The sequence below is a fragment of the Amblyomma mixtum genome, chromosome 10 (assembly GCF_055824585.1).
Source record: "Amblyomma mixtum isolate Tamu chromosome 10, ASM5582458v1, whole genome shotgun sequence".
Classification (NCBI taxonomy): domain Eukaryota; kingdom Metazoa; phylum Arthropoda; class Arachnida; order Ixodida; family Ixodidae; genus Amblyomma; species Amblyomma mixtum.
In genome coordinates, this window is record NC_143021.1 from 145,092,808 (window position 1) to 145,111,699 (window position 18,892).

The 18,892-nt window shown below is 48.7% G+C and overlaps 1 protein-coding gene across 1 annotated transcript in view; it reads left to right on the forward strand.

Moving 5' to 3' along the window:
* LOC149327197 (lipase member K-like) overlaps positions 1-18,892 on the forward strand; it is a 49,679-nt gene that overhangs the window by 21,558 nt on the left and 9,229 nt on the right. Inside the window, exons 4-6 of the mRNA XM_089564080.1 lie at positions 10,745-10,895; positions 12,505-12,597; positions 13,455-13,610. Coding sequence (XP_089420206.1) covers positions 10,745-10,895; positions 12,505-12,597; positions 13,455-13,610 — 400 coding nt within the window. The remainder of the gene's footprint in view (positions 1-10,744; positions 10,896-12,504; positions 12,598-13,454; positions 13,611-18,892) is intronic.

Genomic DNA, 18,892 nt, shown 5'->3' on the forward strand with positions numbered 1-18,892 from the left:
GTCGTCCGCCTCTAATCAGTGGTCGGTTGCCCTCAGTCCAGGGCTCCGCTGGCCACTGCCGCCCGTTGAGCTCGCTGTACCAGACCTTCTTGGTCTTCACAGCGGTCGCTGGACAGCAGAGTCTCCACTGCTCCGCACTCGGGTTTTGTATTTTGGGGACCACGTCTATCTTTTGGCAGGCCCATGTGATGTGATAGAGAGTAGGTTTTCCGTCGCACCAGGGACATTTGTCCGCGTATATGGTAGGGTGCATTTTGTTTAGTATATGTAGGTTTGGGAAAGAGCCTGTTTGTAATTGTCTCCAAGTGACAGCTTCCTCTCTGCTGAGAGATTTGTGCGGTGGGGGATACCGCAATCTTCTGCCTCTGTAGTTTTGTAGTATGGCCGAGTAATCCCTGGGTGCTGGCGCGAGTTCCGCGGGCTCATCGGATGCTCGGAAAGTAATGTATCCTCGAGCTATCCTGTCGGCCTCTTGGTTCCCTGCCACCCCCGTGTGCCCCGGTACCCACACAATTTTGTGTGGGATCTTGTCGCTTTGTTCTTCCTGGTTTTTAATTCTGTCGCTCGCTGCGAGGAGTATACGGAGCGCGTGACGACCTATCCTGCCATTCATGTAATTTCGGCAGGCTGTTTGAGAGTCGGTGAGTATTGTTAGCGACCGCCCGGTTCTATAGCCCTCCGCCACCGCTAGAGCAACGGCTACTTCCTCGGACTCTGCAGCTGTGCAGCCTCGGAGAGACGCGCTGGTCATTTCGCGTAAAGACGAATCGACCACCGCCGCCACAGCGATTTTGGTGTCTCCTCCTCTCCAAGACGCGTCTGCATACACGGTCGTGGCTTGAGGAGCGTATGTTCTTTCGGACTGCACGCTGGCTTTGCCTGTCTGTCTGTAACTTTGACTGTGATGTGGCTTTTGTTTTCTCTTCTGTCGAGTTTTTGTTTCTTTTTACTGCTCTGGTGAAGTCGGCCCTCGCTTCTCTTCTACCTCCATCGAGGCAGAAGAGAAGCGAGGGCTGACTTCACCAGAGCAGTAAAAAGAAACAAAAACTCGACAGAAGAGAAAACAAAAGCCACATCACAGTCAAAGTTACAGACAGACAGGCAAAGCCAGCGTGCAGTCCGCGAAATAAAAAAAAATAAAAAATGCGAAAAACCAAAGTCCCAGTATAGTCGTCGTCTCAGTATCAATCAAGACAAAACAGAGTGCCGGCCGCTACGAAAATCAGGGAAGTAAAAACATAATAAAAAATACAAGGGAAAACCAAAGTCTCAGCGCAGTCAATGTCACAGTCACACAGTCAAAGCACAGTATACATACAGGCCGCGACTAAAGGCACCGATGCCCAACAAAGGAGCACGGAGCTCTCCTCTGTGCAAGAGCTTGTCGAAGAGAAATGAGAGGAAAGAGAGAAATCAGCGTGAGTAATTAGGAATTGTGCTACTTATGAGGCGAACCATTTGAAGCAGAAGAGCACAAGCAGCAGGGTCTCGGAGAAGGGAGGGGTAAACAGATGGTGTGATGTCCGATGAGCCAAGAGATTTTAAACGAGAAACTAAAGAAGCAGGAAGGGAACAGTCCCGGAAGTAGTGGCAGAATTCTTCGCATAACACTCCACAGGAACAAGTTGAAGATGGAGACAGGCCAAATTTTTAAAAATAAAACTGAAATCTACGATGCCCAGTAAGTAAAGTAATAAGAGGATTCCTGGGTAGACGAATAGGGGGAATATTAAGACTATAAGGGATCCAACTGAATAACTCAGTGCCGCCATTATTCTCCCCCCCCCCCCTAAAAAAAATGCTCCATAAAAGAAGTGAAGAACGATGTAAACGGGAACGTACGCAACGACGTGAAAGGCCAGAAATTCGTAAACTGCCGTATTACCCGCCTCTACAAAGGAGCTTTGTCGGCTAACTCCTGACTGAAAATTCCGAACGACTCCGGATATATGAAATAAAAGAAATTGGCGAGAGAAGACAAACTATAGAGATCTTTCTTAATGGAAATAGTTGTCTGGTTGTAAGAAGTAACTGAAGACAGGGCAGAAAACAGAGAGAATCAGTGTAAAAATGAACAAGCGTAGAGGAAGGGTTATAAATAGCATAAGCAACAGCAAAATGAAAGGCTGCAAGCTCAGCGGCCTAGGCGCTAGTGGGTGGTTCTAAAGAAAGACGATGAACGTATACAATATTTTGTGTTGAGCTAAGAAGAACAAAAGCAGCACCAGCTGAGTGAGGAGTGAAAGACCCATCAGTGTAAATATGCAATGCACGTTGACAAGAAAAGAATAGGGCTTCCTGAGAACTGGGATGTTGTGGTCCTGAATATATTTAAACATCGGAGAAGTTGCACGACGGGTGTGATCCAATTTGACTTTGACAAAATGGATGGAGTCGGGCAGAGGACGCGCGGTTACACGAGCGCTAAGAGCCATAATTAGTGCGGGAACGGATCGTATCCGTACGTTGACGCAAGGGTGAACAAGACACATGTCCAGCAGGATGGTCGGACGGGTGACCGGCGGCGGCGCAAGGGGCGCACTTCGTTTTGAGATTTTGGATGGGGGCCGGGCAGGCCGCCAAGGCATGTGACCCCACACAGCGGATGTAACAAGCCTTCGAAGGATGGTTTAGCACCGTGCATGCCTTCAAATCGTGGCCATATTGCGCACAATAGTTGCAGAGCGGCACATGCAGGTCTTCGTGCACCTCGACCGAAGTCCACCCGAGGGTCACGCGACGTGCCTCGCATAGACGTACAAAGGCAGGGGGGTCCACCTCGAGGACGTGGACGAACTGTCCGGATCTTTGAGGAAATGAAAGTCTGACCTTACAGGAGGATGGGTCCAGATGGGGTCGACCCCAGCCAGGCGAATGTGCGGGTTCCTCAGTCGGGTGACACGGACATTTATTGAGGTTCTAGTGGCCTCGATGCGGGTAATGGCGGCCTTGAGGCGGCCCAGGTCCACAGGGTCACTGGAGGCAACCGTGAGGGCACGAGGGGAAGGCCGAAGGGCAACAGCTCCGATGCCCTTGACCTCGTGATCGATGTTCGCCTTAATCAATGCCGCCACTTAGCGGCAGACGTCCACCGGGGCCACGACGGAAGTTAATAACAGCTGATGCGGCTGTTGGTTCGGTCGGGAGTCTCCAGCAGAACGAGGCTCTGGTGGTGCAGGGGTCGCATGCAGAGCTGCAATTCTGGTATTCTTCTGAAGAACAGGAGCGGGAGCACCACGCAGGGCGTCAGCGAAAGTCCGGGGGACCAGTGCCTTCTGCCGGAGGCCGCTCAGGTATGCTCCCACCGGAGTGCGGGCAAACTGACCACCGCGGCAGGTTGTGTCTTGAATAATTATGGGTTGTGAGTGGTTGCTTGGGAAGAGCAACCTGGGCCACCACCGGTCTTAGCACCTGCTATCGCAGGGCACTGGCGCATCGCTTAACCGCTGGACCACAGCGCCAGGAGGGGTAATGTGGACTATCAGTGATGAATGAAAGTCTAAAATAACATTAGCAAGAGTTATTGTCGGGATAGTTGGTCAGATTCTTCGTTCGCCATAACCAGTTTTTTGCGCAAAAAAGAAGAGACATTGAGAAGACGACAGTACAAGCGCAAATGTACTGTCGTCTTGTCAATGTGTCGTCTTTTTTGCGCAAAAAACTGGTTATGGCGATCTAGAATAACAAATTCCTCATATATGGGTATTAACTTATTGACGCTACCGCATAACACCGTTAAGGTGCAGCTTAAGTGTCCCGGCCAATTTTTACATTACTTTTATTTTCTCAGAATTGGTTAGGGCTGTTTTATTTCAGGTGACGGGAAGGATCAAATATCGAATTTTCATTTCTTCTCAATGTTAAAGCGCGATGAGAAGTTATTCAGAAGGGCTTATGGACAACAAATTGCTGCATCTTCTTGGGCAGGACATTCAAGTCATGGTCGTTTGTAAAAACAAATAACGTAGAAGAAGCAGACGTATATGAAAATGGTGTGATCACTGATCACACACTCACGGGATGGTTGTTGCAGTCAGATGTGCGTGCAGAAGGCAAGGGGTGCAAACCTATGAGTTTCTTATGATAAGAAAATAAAAAATACCATGTTTAGAAATATATTCCTATGTGCAAAGAAAGGACTGGCGCGTGTTTAGATTGATCTTGCCGAGCCCAGCTTAGGGCGATTCCCTGCATTATGAATAGTATACGCGGTTGTTAGTGTCAGGGTATGTAATATTTGAACTCACGAATTGTTCTGAATGCTTGTACACACCAATTATAAACGGCATTTAGATAAGGAGTGTATACCAGGACTAATATAGTCTAAAGAAAGCTTAAATTTTAAATATAACACCCAAATTGCGCTGAAGTACTTGAGTGGCGACCTGAAGTTCTTGACGTAATGGAAACCTGCTACGGCGGCTAAATTTGGTGAATATAATGAGCAAAAACAGTTGCTTCTCTGATATGTTTTTTGCCTTTAAAGGTCACAAGCAGCCTGAATTACACCTGGAGCCCTTCACTGAAGCGTCACGCATGAGCGCGTTGCTGCTTTGACAAACAATACTTCTTACAAGCACATGGATACTAGCTTACGTATGAGCTTTGTAAGAATATGACTTATATTGTCGACTTGGGGAGTGAATACTCTCTCATTTTGCTCATGGACTTGTGTGGTGACTTTTTTTTATGAAATTATGTGATGAAGTTACGGACTGCTAAGTTGACATTTTTTTTTCGGACAGCTGCGCGCTTTTGCTCACAACACGCAAAGGCGCGAAGGGAAGAAACGCCTCAGCAAAATTTGGAAGGCGTCTTAGTTTAGAGTGTTATCAAGGGTGGTGCGTATCGTGTAGTTTCCGCTAGCCTGCCTTTCATGATCGTTATCGTCAGAGCAATTACATCCTCCCCCAGGAACAACCGAATCTAGTCTAGACAAACGCTTCTAGTTCCCACGGCTGACATCATGTGCTTCGTGGCGCTGAATACTCAAAATTCACTTTGCAGTTTGGAATGTTCAGTACATCCAATAGATTTGCTACGGCCGTCGGGAATAATGCGAGCGCAGGAGTATTTACACGTCAAACTTTGCTGCGAGTGGGAAGAGTCAGCAATGACAATCATCGGGTTCGCACAGACTCTCTCGAGACTCCACAGCTGTTTCAAAATTACAAATTTAGAACATCCTCTCTTAAAGGGATCCTGAAATGACTTCGATGGCCATAATCTAATGCAACAGATCTGCAGAGGTGGTCTTTGTGGGTATTTGAGTCAAATTTGATAGCTCTCCGTGGACCCTATGATTTAGAAATAATTTGAAAGAATAGCTGCTCGAAGTAGCTCGCTAGCGATTAGGGCATCACACTTCACCGCGCGCCCTCTACTCCAATGACATTAGTGTTCTGACGGGGCGAGCTTGAAGGCTGGCTCTTCTGCCCACTGACGTCATCGGGGTAGGGGATGCGCGGTGAGCTCTGTCGCCCTAATCGGTTGCGAGCTACTGCAAGCAGCCCTTCTTAACAATTATTTCTAAATCATAGGGTCCACACAGAGCTTTCAAATTTGACTCGAATACCCACAAAGATCACCTCTGCAGATATGTTGCAATTGATTATGGTCACCGAGGTCATTTCAGGGCCCCTTGAAGTTACACAGTGTTCGCTACGGGCGACCAAAAGATGTAGGTAGTTGCTGATGTGTAGGGAAGGTGGGCATGGGAGGCCTTTCTTTCCCACTGATCGTAACAGAGCCCTCTCCTGCGGCAGTCACGGCCATGCCATCCCAGCAGACTTTCTACCGCATCTGATGAAGTTTCTGCAGCTCGTGCTTCGCCCGCCTTCCCTTGGAATCCACTCCGTTGCCTTAAGAGACCACCGACTTAATTCCGTTCGCATTCATGCCCTCTCTGTGCCAACGTGTTCTTGAGTTCAACAAAGATATCACTGACTCGCCTTTGATCCCAGATGTCCACTATGCTCTCTTTCTATGGCTATACACCGTCATTTTTCGTTCTGTAGCCCGTTGCCCTGTACTGAACCTTGCGTTGCCGTACGTTTTGGACAAAAGTAATCAGGCACCGGAGTCGCTTGTGAGCCGTATGGTAGAGTCCTTACGGCAGCCCTGAAAGTAAAAAGTTTTCGAAAAGTGAGGACAACGCTTCTCCTTAATTTACACTGATTTAAAGCTTATTGCATTCAATAAATTCTCTGCTACACGGCTAAGAAACATCCCCAGTTAACTTTTTACTTTTGACGAAGACGATACCTTACCCTCAAAGCGTATGCAGCACGCCGCGAACGTTAAGCGCATTGTGTTGATTCTAGAAAAAAAATTGTGAGGACACTTTGGCAAATAAAGTGTTCAGAGGCGAACCCGAGGACACTATGCCGTGATGACTTCCGGTAGATATGACGTCACACCGTTCCCGTGGCTATATCGATACCAAAAGTACGCGTCTTTCGGGGTTCTTAGTGTTAATTACGCTTAATTACACATTATTTCATCTAATTTGACCCATATCTGACGTTTTTCCAACCATTCTGTGACAATTTTGACTATGCCGCGACGACTTCCAGTGGATGTGTGTCACAAAGTGCGCGCATGCCTTATCTTTCTTTTTTCTTCTCCGACCAAAGTGGCCACGGCTGGCCACGGCGCCGGTAGTATGCGGGCATGTCGCGACGCAGCGGCGATGACTTTGCCTCCCCCCGCGTGGGCGTTGACCCCTCGCGACGCTGGGGGGTCAAGACTACGCCGCCCCCCTCCTCAGGATTATCGCCGGGAAGCGGCCGGTGAATGCCCTAGCACCCGTCCCAACCTTGGGAAGTTAACATCGCTCCTCGTTAGGACCATACCTTTCCTTCGCATCCCCTTCAGTTTCTTCATGTTTCTTCTCCCCCCTTCTCAACATCTGTAAATCGTTGGTGCACGGGGCCGAGAGGATTCGTTTGCTTTTATTTGTTTTTTTTTGTGGTTTGTCACGTGAACACGGTGGCGGGAAAATCACGACTGAGTTAGTTGGCTTAGAGATTTCGGTGCGTGCGGACGTGTGTGGGGTCAGCCAGGGCAGTGGTCGGCAAGCGAGCCTAGGCGGTGTCTGACGCGTAGAGCGCGGCGACGGCGGCCCCGAAAGACGCGTGGAAGACGCGTAACCCGTGGCCCAAGTTCGCCCGTATCCGCACCCCCCCCCCCCCCCCCCCCCATCAGCACCGCGCGCTTCCGCAGCCCGACGCTCCCTGCGAACGGACCTTGCCACTACGCAGCTAAGCCACCGTTTCTCACCACTCGCTCCACTCTTTTATTTGTTCTGTCGCTGTTCTCGTCCTATTCTTTGTACATTGCTTTAATCGTGTAGCGTTGCTGTATAGCTCTCACTCTGATATTTTCCTCTTCTTGTTAATAGTTTGTGTTTGTGTTCTGATTTTGTGCTTGTTGTTCGCATCGCGCCTGTGCATTACCGCTATTTTGCTTGGCTTGTTTCGTAACCGTTGTTCTTGTTCTTACCCGAGTAAAAGGGTTGCTAAGAAACTTGCCTATACGCCTCATCCCTCCGGTCAACGGCTAATCAGGCGTGGCCCCTATCGCCGGTCAGCAGTCTAACCTGCTGGAGAAGTTTGTCGCTCCACCCCCTCCTAACTTACGGAGAGTGCAGTGGTGGGCAGGTTGGCTCGATTAATTATAACTTCGGCGCCAATCCAAACATCAAGCCGCCCACCATATCGTGACAATGTGACGTCACACCGTTCCCGTGGTTATATCGTTGTGCGTGCTATTTCGACGCAATTTCGGTTTGGTTTATTGGTTTATTCGGGTTTAACGTCCCAAAGCAACACAGGCCGGAAGGGACGCCGTAGTGAAGGGCTCCGGAAATTTCGACCACGTGGGGTTCTTTAACGTGCACTGACATCGCACAGTACACGGGCCTCTAGAATTTCGCCTTCATCGAAATTCGACCGCCGCGGCCGGGATCGAACCCGTGTCTTTCTGGTCAGCAGCCGAGCGCCGTAATCACTGAGCCACCGCGGCGGGACTGACGCAATTTCGACATTTTTGCCTGTAATTAATTAACTAATTAATCGTCAGTCACCAAACTTGGCTTCTAGGTTCATTTTTTCCTCCTTTATTTGAAGCTACCTTTGGTTTTCTTCTATCTTTATTTCCCGAGTTAAACGCGTGTGCCATGCTTTGTTAACGGACGACACTAGGAGCCATTAAAGGCTTTCGCCTTAAAGGGGTAGAGACATCAAATTCCAAGGTTGTACAAAAGACTGCCATACGTTTCCTTTGTATGTGAGGACCATAAGAGCGAAGTATTAAATTTAAGGGAGGTCTGGAACATATTTTAATTTCATTTTAAAGTTTGTGAAAATGCTCACTCTCGAAGTCTGAGCCATCGCTAGTGCATCAATGTAGGAACAGAGAAGAAAACACAAGCAAGTATTTCCTACGTCATTGCACAGTTTTCTGACGTACGGGACCAAGTTTTGCGGTTTCGCGGCCTAGCAACCTTGGTTACGAGTGCTCACGAGTCTTTTTTTTTTTCTGCACGCTCGCGAGTGCGATGGTGCTTTACGCCCGGCGTTGCCGCAGGCGATGTCGTTGCCGAAAGATCCACTTTTGCAGAGGCATATTGCCCGTGCTCTAATGTAGGAAGCATTCTCTAGTATGTTATGTATTTTCTTGTGCGAACGTGAAGTACGCCGAGCATGCCGGCCGGCCGGCCAGCCTGGATCCCGTCTGCCGGCGTCATAAAAAGGAGCTAAAGTGTGTTCTTGACGTAAATAATAAACCCTGGGATAAAAATGTGAAAAATGTGTCATTTTCGAGGATCGCTGACGAATACTGAGCTGCTGGCAAAGGTAACGACTGTGATACGAGCAAACTTTTTGCCACAACCGCCTCGCAGCTGCCGCTGGCCCGACGTTGCGGTCCGGCTCGCCTGGCGCCCGCTCGCTTCGCTGCTGAAGACGTCGTGGAGATTTACCATACTATTATTTTATTGTGAGATGATGCTGTTGACAGTAAAGCGATGTGTAGAGTAGGCCTTTTATTATAGCGCAGGCGACTTCCGAAGCGCCGGCCGCTGCGACTTCGATGCGGAAGAGGCTATAGGCCTAGCGACGACCACGGCAACCAGGCAGCAGAAGAGCTCGTCGCCCGGAGCGCCCGCGAGCGATGCCGTTGCCGAAAGCTCGAAACATAAGCAGGCATGCTTTGTCGCTGCTCGAGCAGTCTTTCTGAGGGACTGCTGTACGGCGGCGAAGTGCGACACCGGTTGCGGGCGGAGCTTGGGTAGAGCGGCGCAGCGATGCTCACCGCTCCGTGTCCCTGCTTGCAGTGGGGCGGCAGTTCGCAAGCGACGATCAGTGCGGCGCGTCGGCCAAGTGGCCATATGGCTTGATGAATGTTGCTGCGCGTGCATTATTTGTCTAAATAATGATTGCACTTCGCGCTCTGAGCTCGCTACTTGTTTTTTGTCGGCGAATGTTTTCGCTCGGCCACCGATATGCCGTCGGCCAACGGGTCTCGTTTTGGTCGGCGGCGTTGTCACACTAGGACGACGCTTGGTCGTTGGGGTTGGGGCGTCGTGTTGTCGTCGGTGCATTGTGACTGGCTAGTCGGGAAACGACCAGGTTGGCCGACGCGACCGTCGGCGTCGCTGTCGCGTCGACCTCGGGGTCCCGTCGGCCTAGTGTGAACGCGCCTGAACTGCGCGCTGGTCCCAGCCTGCCCTAGTCGTCGCTAGGCCTAGGTGGTCTCGCTTCCGCAGTTGACGGCGCTTTGGAAGTCGACTGTGCTATAATAAAAGACCTACTCATCACATCGCTTTAGTGCGAACTCGTCCCATAGTAGAAGATAAGTTCGATTTCCACGACGCCTTCATCAACGGAGCTAGCAGACGAGCAGCGCGCACGAAGAAGCAGCGTCGAGCTGTCGGGATGGGACAACGTCGGCGTGAGGTCGGCGCTGTTGTCGGCAGAGTGTGACACACGGGTCGGCCGACGGCTGCTATCTCGGCGACGCGACGGCGATGCGCTCGTCAGGCGACGACCGGTGCTCGGTCGGCGTCTGCGCAGTGTGACAGACGCGCCGACGGCACGAAAATCGCTGCCGCCGACCATCGCCAGACTGAAATCGGCCGATCGTCGGCGTAGTGTGAACGCGCCTTTACCATTTGACGTTGCCTACACGCTCGGCGTTCGCTGGCACAATCTGAGCTGCGTCGGGCCTGACGCCTGCCTCCTCTTCGGAATCGCTGGCCAGCGGATCAAAAATGAAGTGGTTGTCGGGGTTCGAACCGCGGCGTCTCCTTCCTCGTCTGCGTCATCCCGCGATTCCTCATAATCGGTGTCTTCGGCGAAATAAAACTCTTCTTTCCGACTCGGAGCTGTTCGACTTGCCCTCCGTCCGGCTCTCCGTGTTTACGCGCACCACGTGCGTGTCAAGCAGACGACATGCCTACACGACGTCACGGCTTTCCGGACCCACGTGACAACGCATTGTCTGGTTTTTGACGTCATGAAACAGCCTGGCAAAACCTGGCAACTACGAACCGAAACCGAAACTGCTGGGTACAAATATTACGATTATTAATTATATAATGCGAGTTCATGCTTCTAAGATGGTGTTCCATGCTCACTGAATCGCTACGCATTATTTACAACCCAGAGATACAACACAAAAATTTGGTGTCTCTACCCCTTTAAAAGAAGCGCAGTGGAAACGAGCGCTCTGCCCATCGCAGGTTGGACGAAGTCGGCCTGTACGATGTGCCGGCCATCATCGACTACGTGCTGGCGGTGACCCGCTGGAGCGAGCTCTTCTACCTGGGCTTCTCGCAGGGGAACGCGGCCGCGTGGGTCACCCTCTCCGAGAAGCCCGAGTACAACGCCAAGGTGGGCGCTGGCTCGATTTGTTTCATCCCTTCCTGCAGTTCGGCTCAAAATGCATGACGAAGCTTAATTCCAAGATGATAGGCTCACAAAACGAGCGCTAGAATATTAAGGCGGAAGCCTTTAATGCCTCATCGTTGTAAGCACGAGTTGTCGACAGAAATGTCAAGCTTTTCAATTGGTCGAAACGGTCGTGACGCCACAGAGCGCGAATTTCAAACGGGGCCAATTGTACTTTGGCTAGTGTCCATGCAACCACTTAAAGGGATCGTATAGTGATGCTCCAAGTAAGTGGGACTGAGTTTAGTTAAATGCTTAGTTAACTAACTAGCCTAACTAACCTTTCTAATCAGGCCAGATAAATAAATAAAACCGAGTAGGAAATTGGTCGAGTTGGGGAATCGAACCAGGGTCTCCGGAGCGCGATACGAGCACGCGAACCACACAGCCATGCCAGCTAGGTTGTTTGGAATGAACAAAGGCGCGTCTAGTGAATACGGTGTCTTCGTCAATTCCCATCTTTCTCCCTTCCCTGACTAAAAAATTAACAACAAGAAACAAAAATGAGAAGTAAAGAAATAAAACAAATAAGAAAAAAGTTAGAAAGTGAGTAAAAATTAAACGAACAAAATAATAACAAAAATATAAAGAAATCAATGCAAACCAGCGCGCAAGGGAAGGCTTTCGCCTTGCAACATTTTAGAGAGCCAAAGTGCCGCCTGAATTTTTCTCAAAAACCGTACAAAAGGTGGTTTCATTCTGGGAGTACGCACCCATGAAGCTAAAATTTTTTAGCTAGCAAAAAAGCTTGCAAGCTTGAGGCCTGCGCAAGGCGCTTTAGAGAATACGGTAGATGAAGCAAGACATACTTCCTAGCTGGAATAATGAAGAGCAAATTCCCTTGGACATGCACGTGTTTAAAAGGGAATCAATGGTAAGAGCTACGGCGGTGAAAAAGCAGCTCCAAGAGTGTCGGCGTCACAGGTGACTCGTATAAGAGGGTGCGCGGGTCGTTTTAATGGGTCGCTTCGTTTGCGTTTCACAACCTGGAAAATGGCCGCACTGAAATACAATTATTTTTTCTTTTCTCACCTTTACTGCCACTGGCTTTTGATAAACCAGCACTTGTGCCAATCAATTGCAAGTTGGATGCCAGTGCTTGAAATCACGAAAAGTTGCATTACCAGTAGGAGAAATGAAGCGAATGATAAACAAATGAGCAAGATTACTAACTGGGTAAACGCCTGTATAAAGCCGCTTGTAGTAATAACGGAGGTGGCATACTAGAATTAGTTCTTCCTCGCCTTACAGAAGGGTTCGGTGAAACTCATCTGCGGCTAACACTTGGCGCGTATGGACAGGAAAGCGTGCCTACTATCCATGACGTAAAGTACATGTTCACTCTCATCCATTGGCATTCGCTCACGCATGTGCAGTAGCGGCGCATAGCTAGCGTGCCGGGGCCGCCGCTGCTGCCGCGCGCTCTCCATCGCCTCTCTCTCTCTCTCTCTCCTCGTTGCTTTCGCAATCCTCTAGGTTTAACCAGAGCTAAGCCACTGCCAATTTTTGTCGAGGTCCGCTTAAAGAGCCCTGTGCGCACCTTCCTTCGCAGGTGCGGCTCCTGGTTGCGCTGGCACCCATCGGCAACGTCACTCACCTCAGGAGCCCCGCAAGACACATGACGTCCTGGTCTCCGCTCCTCACGGTGAGAAAAACGCTCAAGCTATATGGCTCAAGCAAACCTCTGACAGCTGTCGCTGTAAAACCACTGCGTTGTGGTCTTGGGGATAGAAGCGTCACGATGGTCACCCACCGCTCTCAAGACACGCGGCCTCTATCATGTGATGATTTTAAACAAACTGGAGTCAAGCGTCTCTCAGGCTACTTGAAACAGCGACGTGTTCGTGCGAGAGAAGGCTGCTTGAGTTACATTCGGTGTCGAGTGAACGAATTTCCGGTTTCTATCAGAGCTCGGATCAGCCCCTGAGGCTAGCCAACAGGCTAGCCATAACAAATTAATGTGTCGGCACTCGCTGGGATCACCGTTCACGTGAACATCAGCACCGATGGGACAACTATCGAAGAAGAGACGGACAGGAGAACTGCTTGTCCAGCCTATTTGTTCCAATATGCCTGTCTTTTTGTTGAGGAGTACTCGTTCGCTGACTTGTTGGTGCATGCTGTACCTACCTGGGACGAAGAGGCGCCAAGTAAACAAACATGCACTGCGCATATGTTGGTCGTTATCACTCCTATGTCTCTTTCTTGTGCCTGTTCCTTTGGCGCAGTTCGTTTGTTAGTATCTGTGCGTTATTGTTCAAATTCGTAGCTTTTCTGAGTTGCCCTCAGAGTTGCGCCGCTGTTCACAATTCGGAGCATGAATCTAACCTTGCCAACCTTAGCAAGCAATAGAATATTATTTTGAATTTTGATCGTACAGCAACACATTGTAGGGAGAGGTTATTTAATATCGGTGCCGCGGGTGACTGTATGTAGTAAATAACCTAAGGAAGTCGGTCTTTTTATGTCCTCCACCCTTTGGCCCCTCCCATGTTCCCGAAGGCGGCGCTGGTGAAGCTGAACCGCGGCCGCGTCCTGGTGCGGGAGGAGAACCTCAGACGTGCCTCCTACACCGTGTGCGACAGACTCCAGCTGCGCTACGCCTGCTCCACGCCGGGATTCTACTTCCTGGGCATCAACCACGTGCAGCTGAACGTGGTGAGTGTGCTTCACGTGCACTGTACACAACACGGCAAGAGAATGGCTGGCTTGTGCGAGGAGAATTATCATCATCATCATGAGCCTGACTACGCACACTGCAGGGCAAAGGCCTCTCCCATGTCTCTCCAGTTAACCCTGTCCTTCGCCAGCGGCGGCCACTGTATCACCGCAGACTTCTTAATCTCATCCGCCCACCTAACTTTCTGCCGCCACCTGCTACGCTTGCCTTCTCTGGGAATCCACTCCGTTACCCTTAGGGACCAGCGGTTATCTTGCCTTCGCATTACATGCCCTGCCCAAGCCCACTTCTTCCTGTTGAATTCAACTAGGATGTCATTAACCCGCGTTTGTTCCCTCACCCACTCCGCCCGCTTCCGATCTCTTAACGTTACACCTATCATTTTTCTTTCCATAGCTCGCTGTGTTGTCCTTAGCTTAATCTGAACCCTCTTTTTTAGCTTCCACGTTTCTGCCCCATAGGTGAGTACAGGTAAGATACAGCTGTTGTATACTTTTCTCTTGAGGGATATTGGTAAACTGGCATTCATGATGTGAGAGGGCTTAAAGTTCCAAAGTGACTCAGGCTATGAGAGACAGCGTAGTGAAGGGCTCCGGAAATTTCGACCACCTGGGGTTCTTTAACGTGCACTCACATCGCACAGCACACGGGCCTCTAGAATTTCGCCTCCATCGAAATTCGCCTGCCGCGGCCCGGATCGAACCCGAGTCTTTCGGGTCAGCAGCCTAGCGCCATAACCGCTGAGCCAACGCGTCGACTAATGGTATTCTTAGCTCGGAGAAGTGATATCATACATAGCAGTTTTAAAGGGGACCATTCAAAGTCGTAGGAGCCCCTGACGACAAGTCAGCGACTCGCTCCCTCCTCTCTTTCTTGGCAAGGCCACCAACACTGAGCCTAGTGAAACGGAGTGCGTCGCAAACTGTATAAACTGAACAGAGATTTGGAGTTGTGCCCTTGAAATACATACTGATTTGCTTGAAATCCCTGCTCATGACTTACTGAAATCGATACAGATAGCGCAAATGCACTACTAGCCTGCCAAGCCGTCTTTTCGCGCTGCGTTCCATGCTAATACCATTGCACTATGCATTCACCATCTCTCGTATTAAATGCCTCATAGTGTTATATATTGCGTCTGCAAAATCTTATGGTTCACGCGATCAGAATACTAACCTAATGGTCATGAGGCTTTAAACGGCTGGTACATGACAGCTATATTCTTTCAGTATATGAACTTGACAGAAGCCAACAGCCACAGAAACCAAGGGGCACAGGGGATTTTTTTTAAGTTATTTATTTTGTGGTGTTGATCAATTTAGAATATTACTGAATATGTTATCGTTTAAAGATAACTGATTAGAAAAGCAGAAGAAAAAACAACCACCTGCCGCCGGTGGGATCCGAACCCACGACCTCCGAATTACGCGTCCGGTGCTCTACCTCTGAGCTACGGCGACGGCTGTCAATTCTGCTGTCGGGGGTATTTATGTTTGCAAGTAACCTAACCTTGAGAGTGTTCATCAGCTCCACCCACGTTCACAAGCGGCGGAAGTAGAACGTCCTGAGTTACCGCAGGTGTGACGTAGAACGTCATCGAACGGAGAGGGTGGAAGCTGCGTGAGAACCCTCTTATGCTTCCTAAGGCGTCAAGGCTGCCAGAATCGAGGCCCTCGCTAAGCAATTAAGCAAACAAGGGAAGGGGATGAGGGGCTCGTTATAAATATGACAGAAGCCAACAGCCGCAGAAACCAAGGGGCACAGGGGATTTTTTTTAGTTATTTATTTTGTGGTGTTGATCAATTTAGAATATTACTGAATATGTTATTCAGTAACATATTCACATATTCAGTAACATATTCACTAACGATAACATATTCAGTAATATTCTAAATTGATCAACACCACAAAATAAATAACTTAAAAAAAATCCCCTGTGCCCCTTGGTTTATGTGGCTGTTGGCTTCTGTCATATTTATAACGAGCCCCTCATCCCCTTCCCTTGTTTGCTTAATTGCTTAGCGAGGGCCTCGATTCTGGCAGCCTTGACGCCTTAGGAAGCATAAGAGGGTTTTCACGCAGCTTCCACCCTCTCCGTTCGATGACGTTCTACGTCACACCTGCGGTAACTCAGGACGTTCTACTTCCGCCGCTTGTGAACGTGGGTGGAGCTGATGAACACTCTCAAGGTTAGGTTACTTGTAAACATAAATACCCCCGAAAGCAGAAGAATTGACAGCCGTCGCCGTAGCTCAGAGGTAGAGCACCGGACGCGTAATTCGGAGGTCGTGGGTTCAGATCCCACCGGCGGCAGGTGGTTGTTTTTTCTTCTGCTTTTCTAATCAGTTAATTTAAACGATAACATATTCAGTAATATTCTAAATTGATCAGCACCACAAATAAATAAATAAATTAAAAAAATCCCCTGTGCCCCTTGGTTTCTGTGGCTGTTGGCTTCTGTCATATTTATAACGAGCCCCTCATCCCCTTCCCTTGTTTGTTTAGTATATGAACTTGTTAGACATAACCAAGCCACTCTTTTACAAAGGCTTTTAATAACGAGATTACAGTAGCATTTATTCCCTGAGCTTCACTAATAAACGCTTCTAAAACACGTTTGGCAGGAGATAATGATATGTAATGATCTTAATTATGCATTACTTACGAGCAATGCACCGACAATTTTTTCTTCATCTCTCTCAAGAACACGTCACCACCCGTCATTTAATTGCTGAAAATACACAGATTCAAATAACCTAAAAACAATCGTTTTCTTGCAGAAAAACTACAATTATATAATTTTTCGCTACACAATTTGTTTTCCTGATGTGTCTCTAATATTTAAATTTTAGATATCTTGTGTTCTTCTAAAGTAACTGCTTTTCAAGTACATTCGCACAGTAAGTGTGGAAAAGATGAAGCGTACGTGAAAATAGGTGAACCGCACGGATACTGCATTAAATTTAAAACAAATTTTGTACAAGTATGCTACCTCTTCAAGCCTATGATTTTAATTTGTTCAGAAAGAAATGTACGCTCTCAGCACCTCCTAGAATGGCTTTTGTTCCACGTTCCCGACTAGTCACACGTCGATTTTCAGCGTGAGTCGAATGTGGTAATTTTGATTACGATATTTGAAAAAGTTCAAATCTTTTACTTTAAAGGACTTCTGTTGCCGTTTCACCTTAATCTGTACCCTTACGTACAGTGGTAGAGAGGTTCGGGAAGTCTTGCTCATCCGTGCCCCCCCCCCCCCCCCCAAAAAAAAAAAAAGGCTTGCCGTTCTGGTATGTAGTGCTGCACTGATGATGCCTGTGAAGGTCCAAAGATGTCGGGTGCCGATGTTAAGAGTTCTGACCCACCTGAGATCTAGAGCAGCAGGAGCGCCTAGTTTCACTATACTGCCGCAAATCTTTGTACTGTTTGTTCATTCTTCAAAGCTGCCGGCACGCCGCTGCATCGCTTCGTTTGTGACGCAAGACGCGCCTAGAATTATCTCGAGTGATCGCATCCAGGCGGAGCCGATTCTACGTTGTTCCAGAGTGTTCCAGTAACTTTCCAAGCTGTATCTCGAAAGTTCGCCATCAGCTTTAAAAAGAACTTTTTGCTACGTCGCTGCCTACTGATTCATTCATTCATTCATTCATTCATTCATTCATTCATTCATTCATTCATTCATTCATTCATTCATTCATTCATTCATTCATTCATTCATTCATTCATTCATTAAGTCCTCAAAGGCCCCATTTAAGGGGTATTACATGAGAGGTGGGCAGGGAGTACGGCAGTCATGACAGAAAAAAATGATTTTCGACGGCAGTCTTGAATTAATGAAGATCTTCAGGGGAAGCGATATGGCCGGGAAGGTCGTTCCAGTCCAGGGCAGTACGGAGGAAAAAGGATTTTTGGAACGTTGTGGTATGGGCGCGCTGGGGGTAGACTGCTCTGAGATGGCTGTGACGGGATAAACGATGGGCTGGGCGGATGAGTGCGTTGTTCGGTGGCAAGCTGTGAAAAAATGTATGATAAAGAGAAAGGCGAGCTAGTTGACGACGGGATGCTAAGGTACGAAGTTCAAGTCGAGATTTTAGTCCAGTTACACTAGCGCGATAAGAGTACTCTGAAAGAATAAATCGCGAAGCGCGATTTTGAATAGATTCCAGTAAATTCGACAGGTTGGTTTGGTGAGGATCGAATATATAACTGGCGTACTCTAGTTTAGGTCGGACAAGTGATATATAGGCAATTAGTTTGACGGAAGGGCGTGCTAAGGAAAAGTTACGCCGTAAGTAGCCAAGGACGCGATTGGCTGAGTTAGCTATATTAGTAACATGACTGTGCCAGGATAGGTCACTGGAGATATGGACATCTAGGTACTTAATATTGCCGGTTTGAGTTATGGGACAACCGTAGAGGAGGTAGTTGGGAGGTGAGAAGTTACGTCGGCGGTGAAAAGAGACTAAAAAGGTTTTAGTGACATTTAGTTTCATGAGCCAGGTATCGCACCACTCTTGCACTTTAACGAGGTCGTTCTGTAGGACGGCAACATCTGATTGGTTATTTATGGAGCGGTAAATCACACAATCGTCGGCAAACAGGCGTATGTTCGATGACATGTTATTTGGCAGGTCATTAATATCAATTAGGAAAAGAAGGGGGCCTAAAACAGTACCTTGAGGAACACCCGACCGGGCATGGGAGAGAGCGGATGAATGGGAGTTGGCGACAACAAACTGGAGACGATTGGTTAGAAAACTGCTGATCCAGGTGAGCACACAAGGGTCTAAATTAGGCATGACAGTTTGAGTAGCAGGTGACGATGCGATACTTTGTCGAATGCATTCTCGAAATCTAAAATAAATGCGTCAGTGGGTGTATTAAGGCCAAGGTTGGTGTGAATATCATGAAGGAAAAGAGCAAGCTGTGATTCACAAGAGTGACCTTGATGGAAATCATGCTGATTGGGGTGGAAAAAGTTGACCGATGAAAGGAAAGGTTTGGTTTGGTTTGTGGGGTTTAACGTCCCAAAGCGACTAAGGCTATGAGAGACGCCGTAGTGTAGGGCTCCGGAAATTTCGACCACCTGGGGTTCTTTAACGTGCACTGACATCGCACAGTACACGGGCCTCTAGAATTTCTCCTCCAAAGAAATTCTAGCCGCCGCGGCCGGGATCGAACCCGCGTCTTTCGGGACAGCAGCCGAGCACTATAACCGCTGAGCCACCGCGGCGGCCGATGAAAGGAAAGATGCAACCTGGGA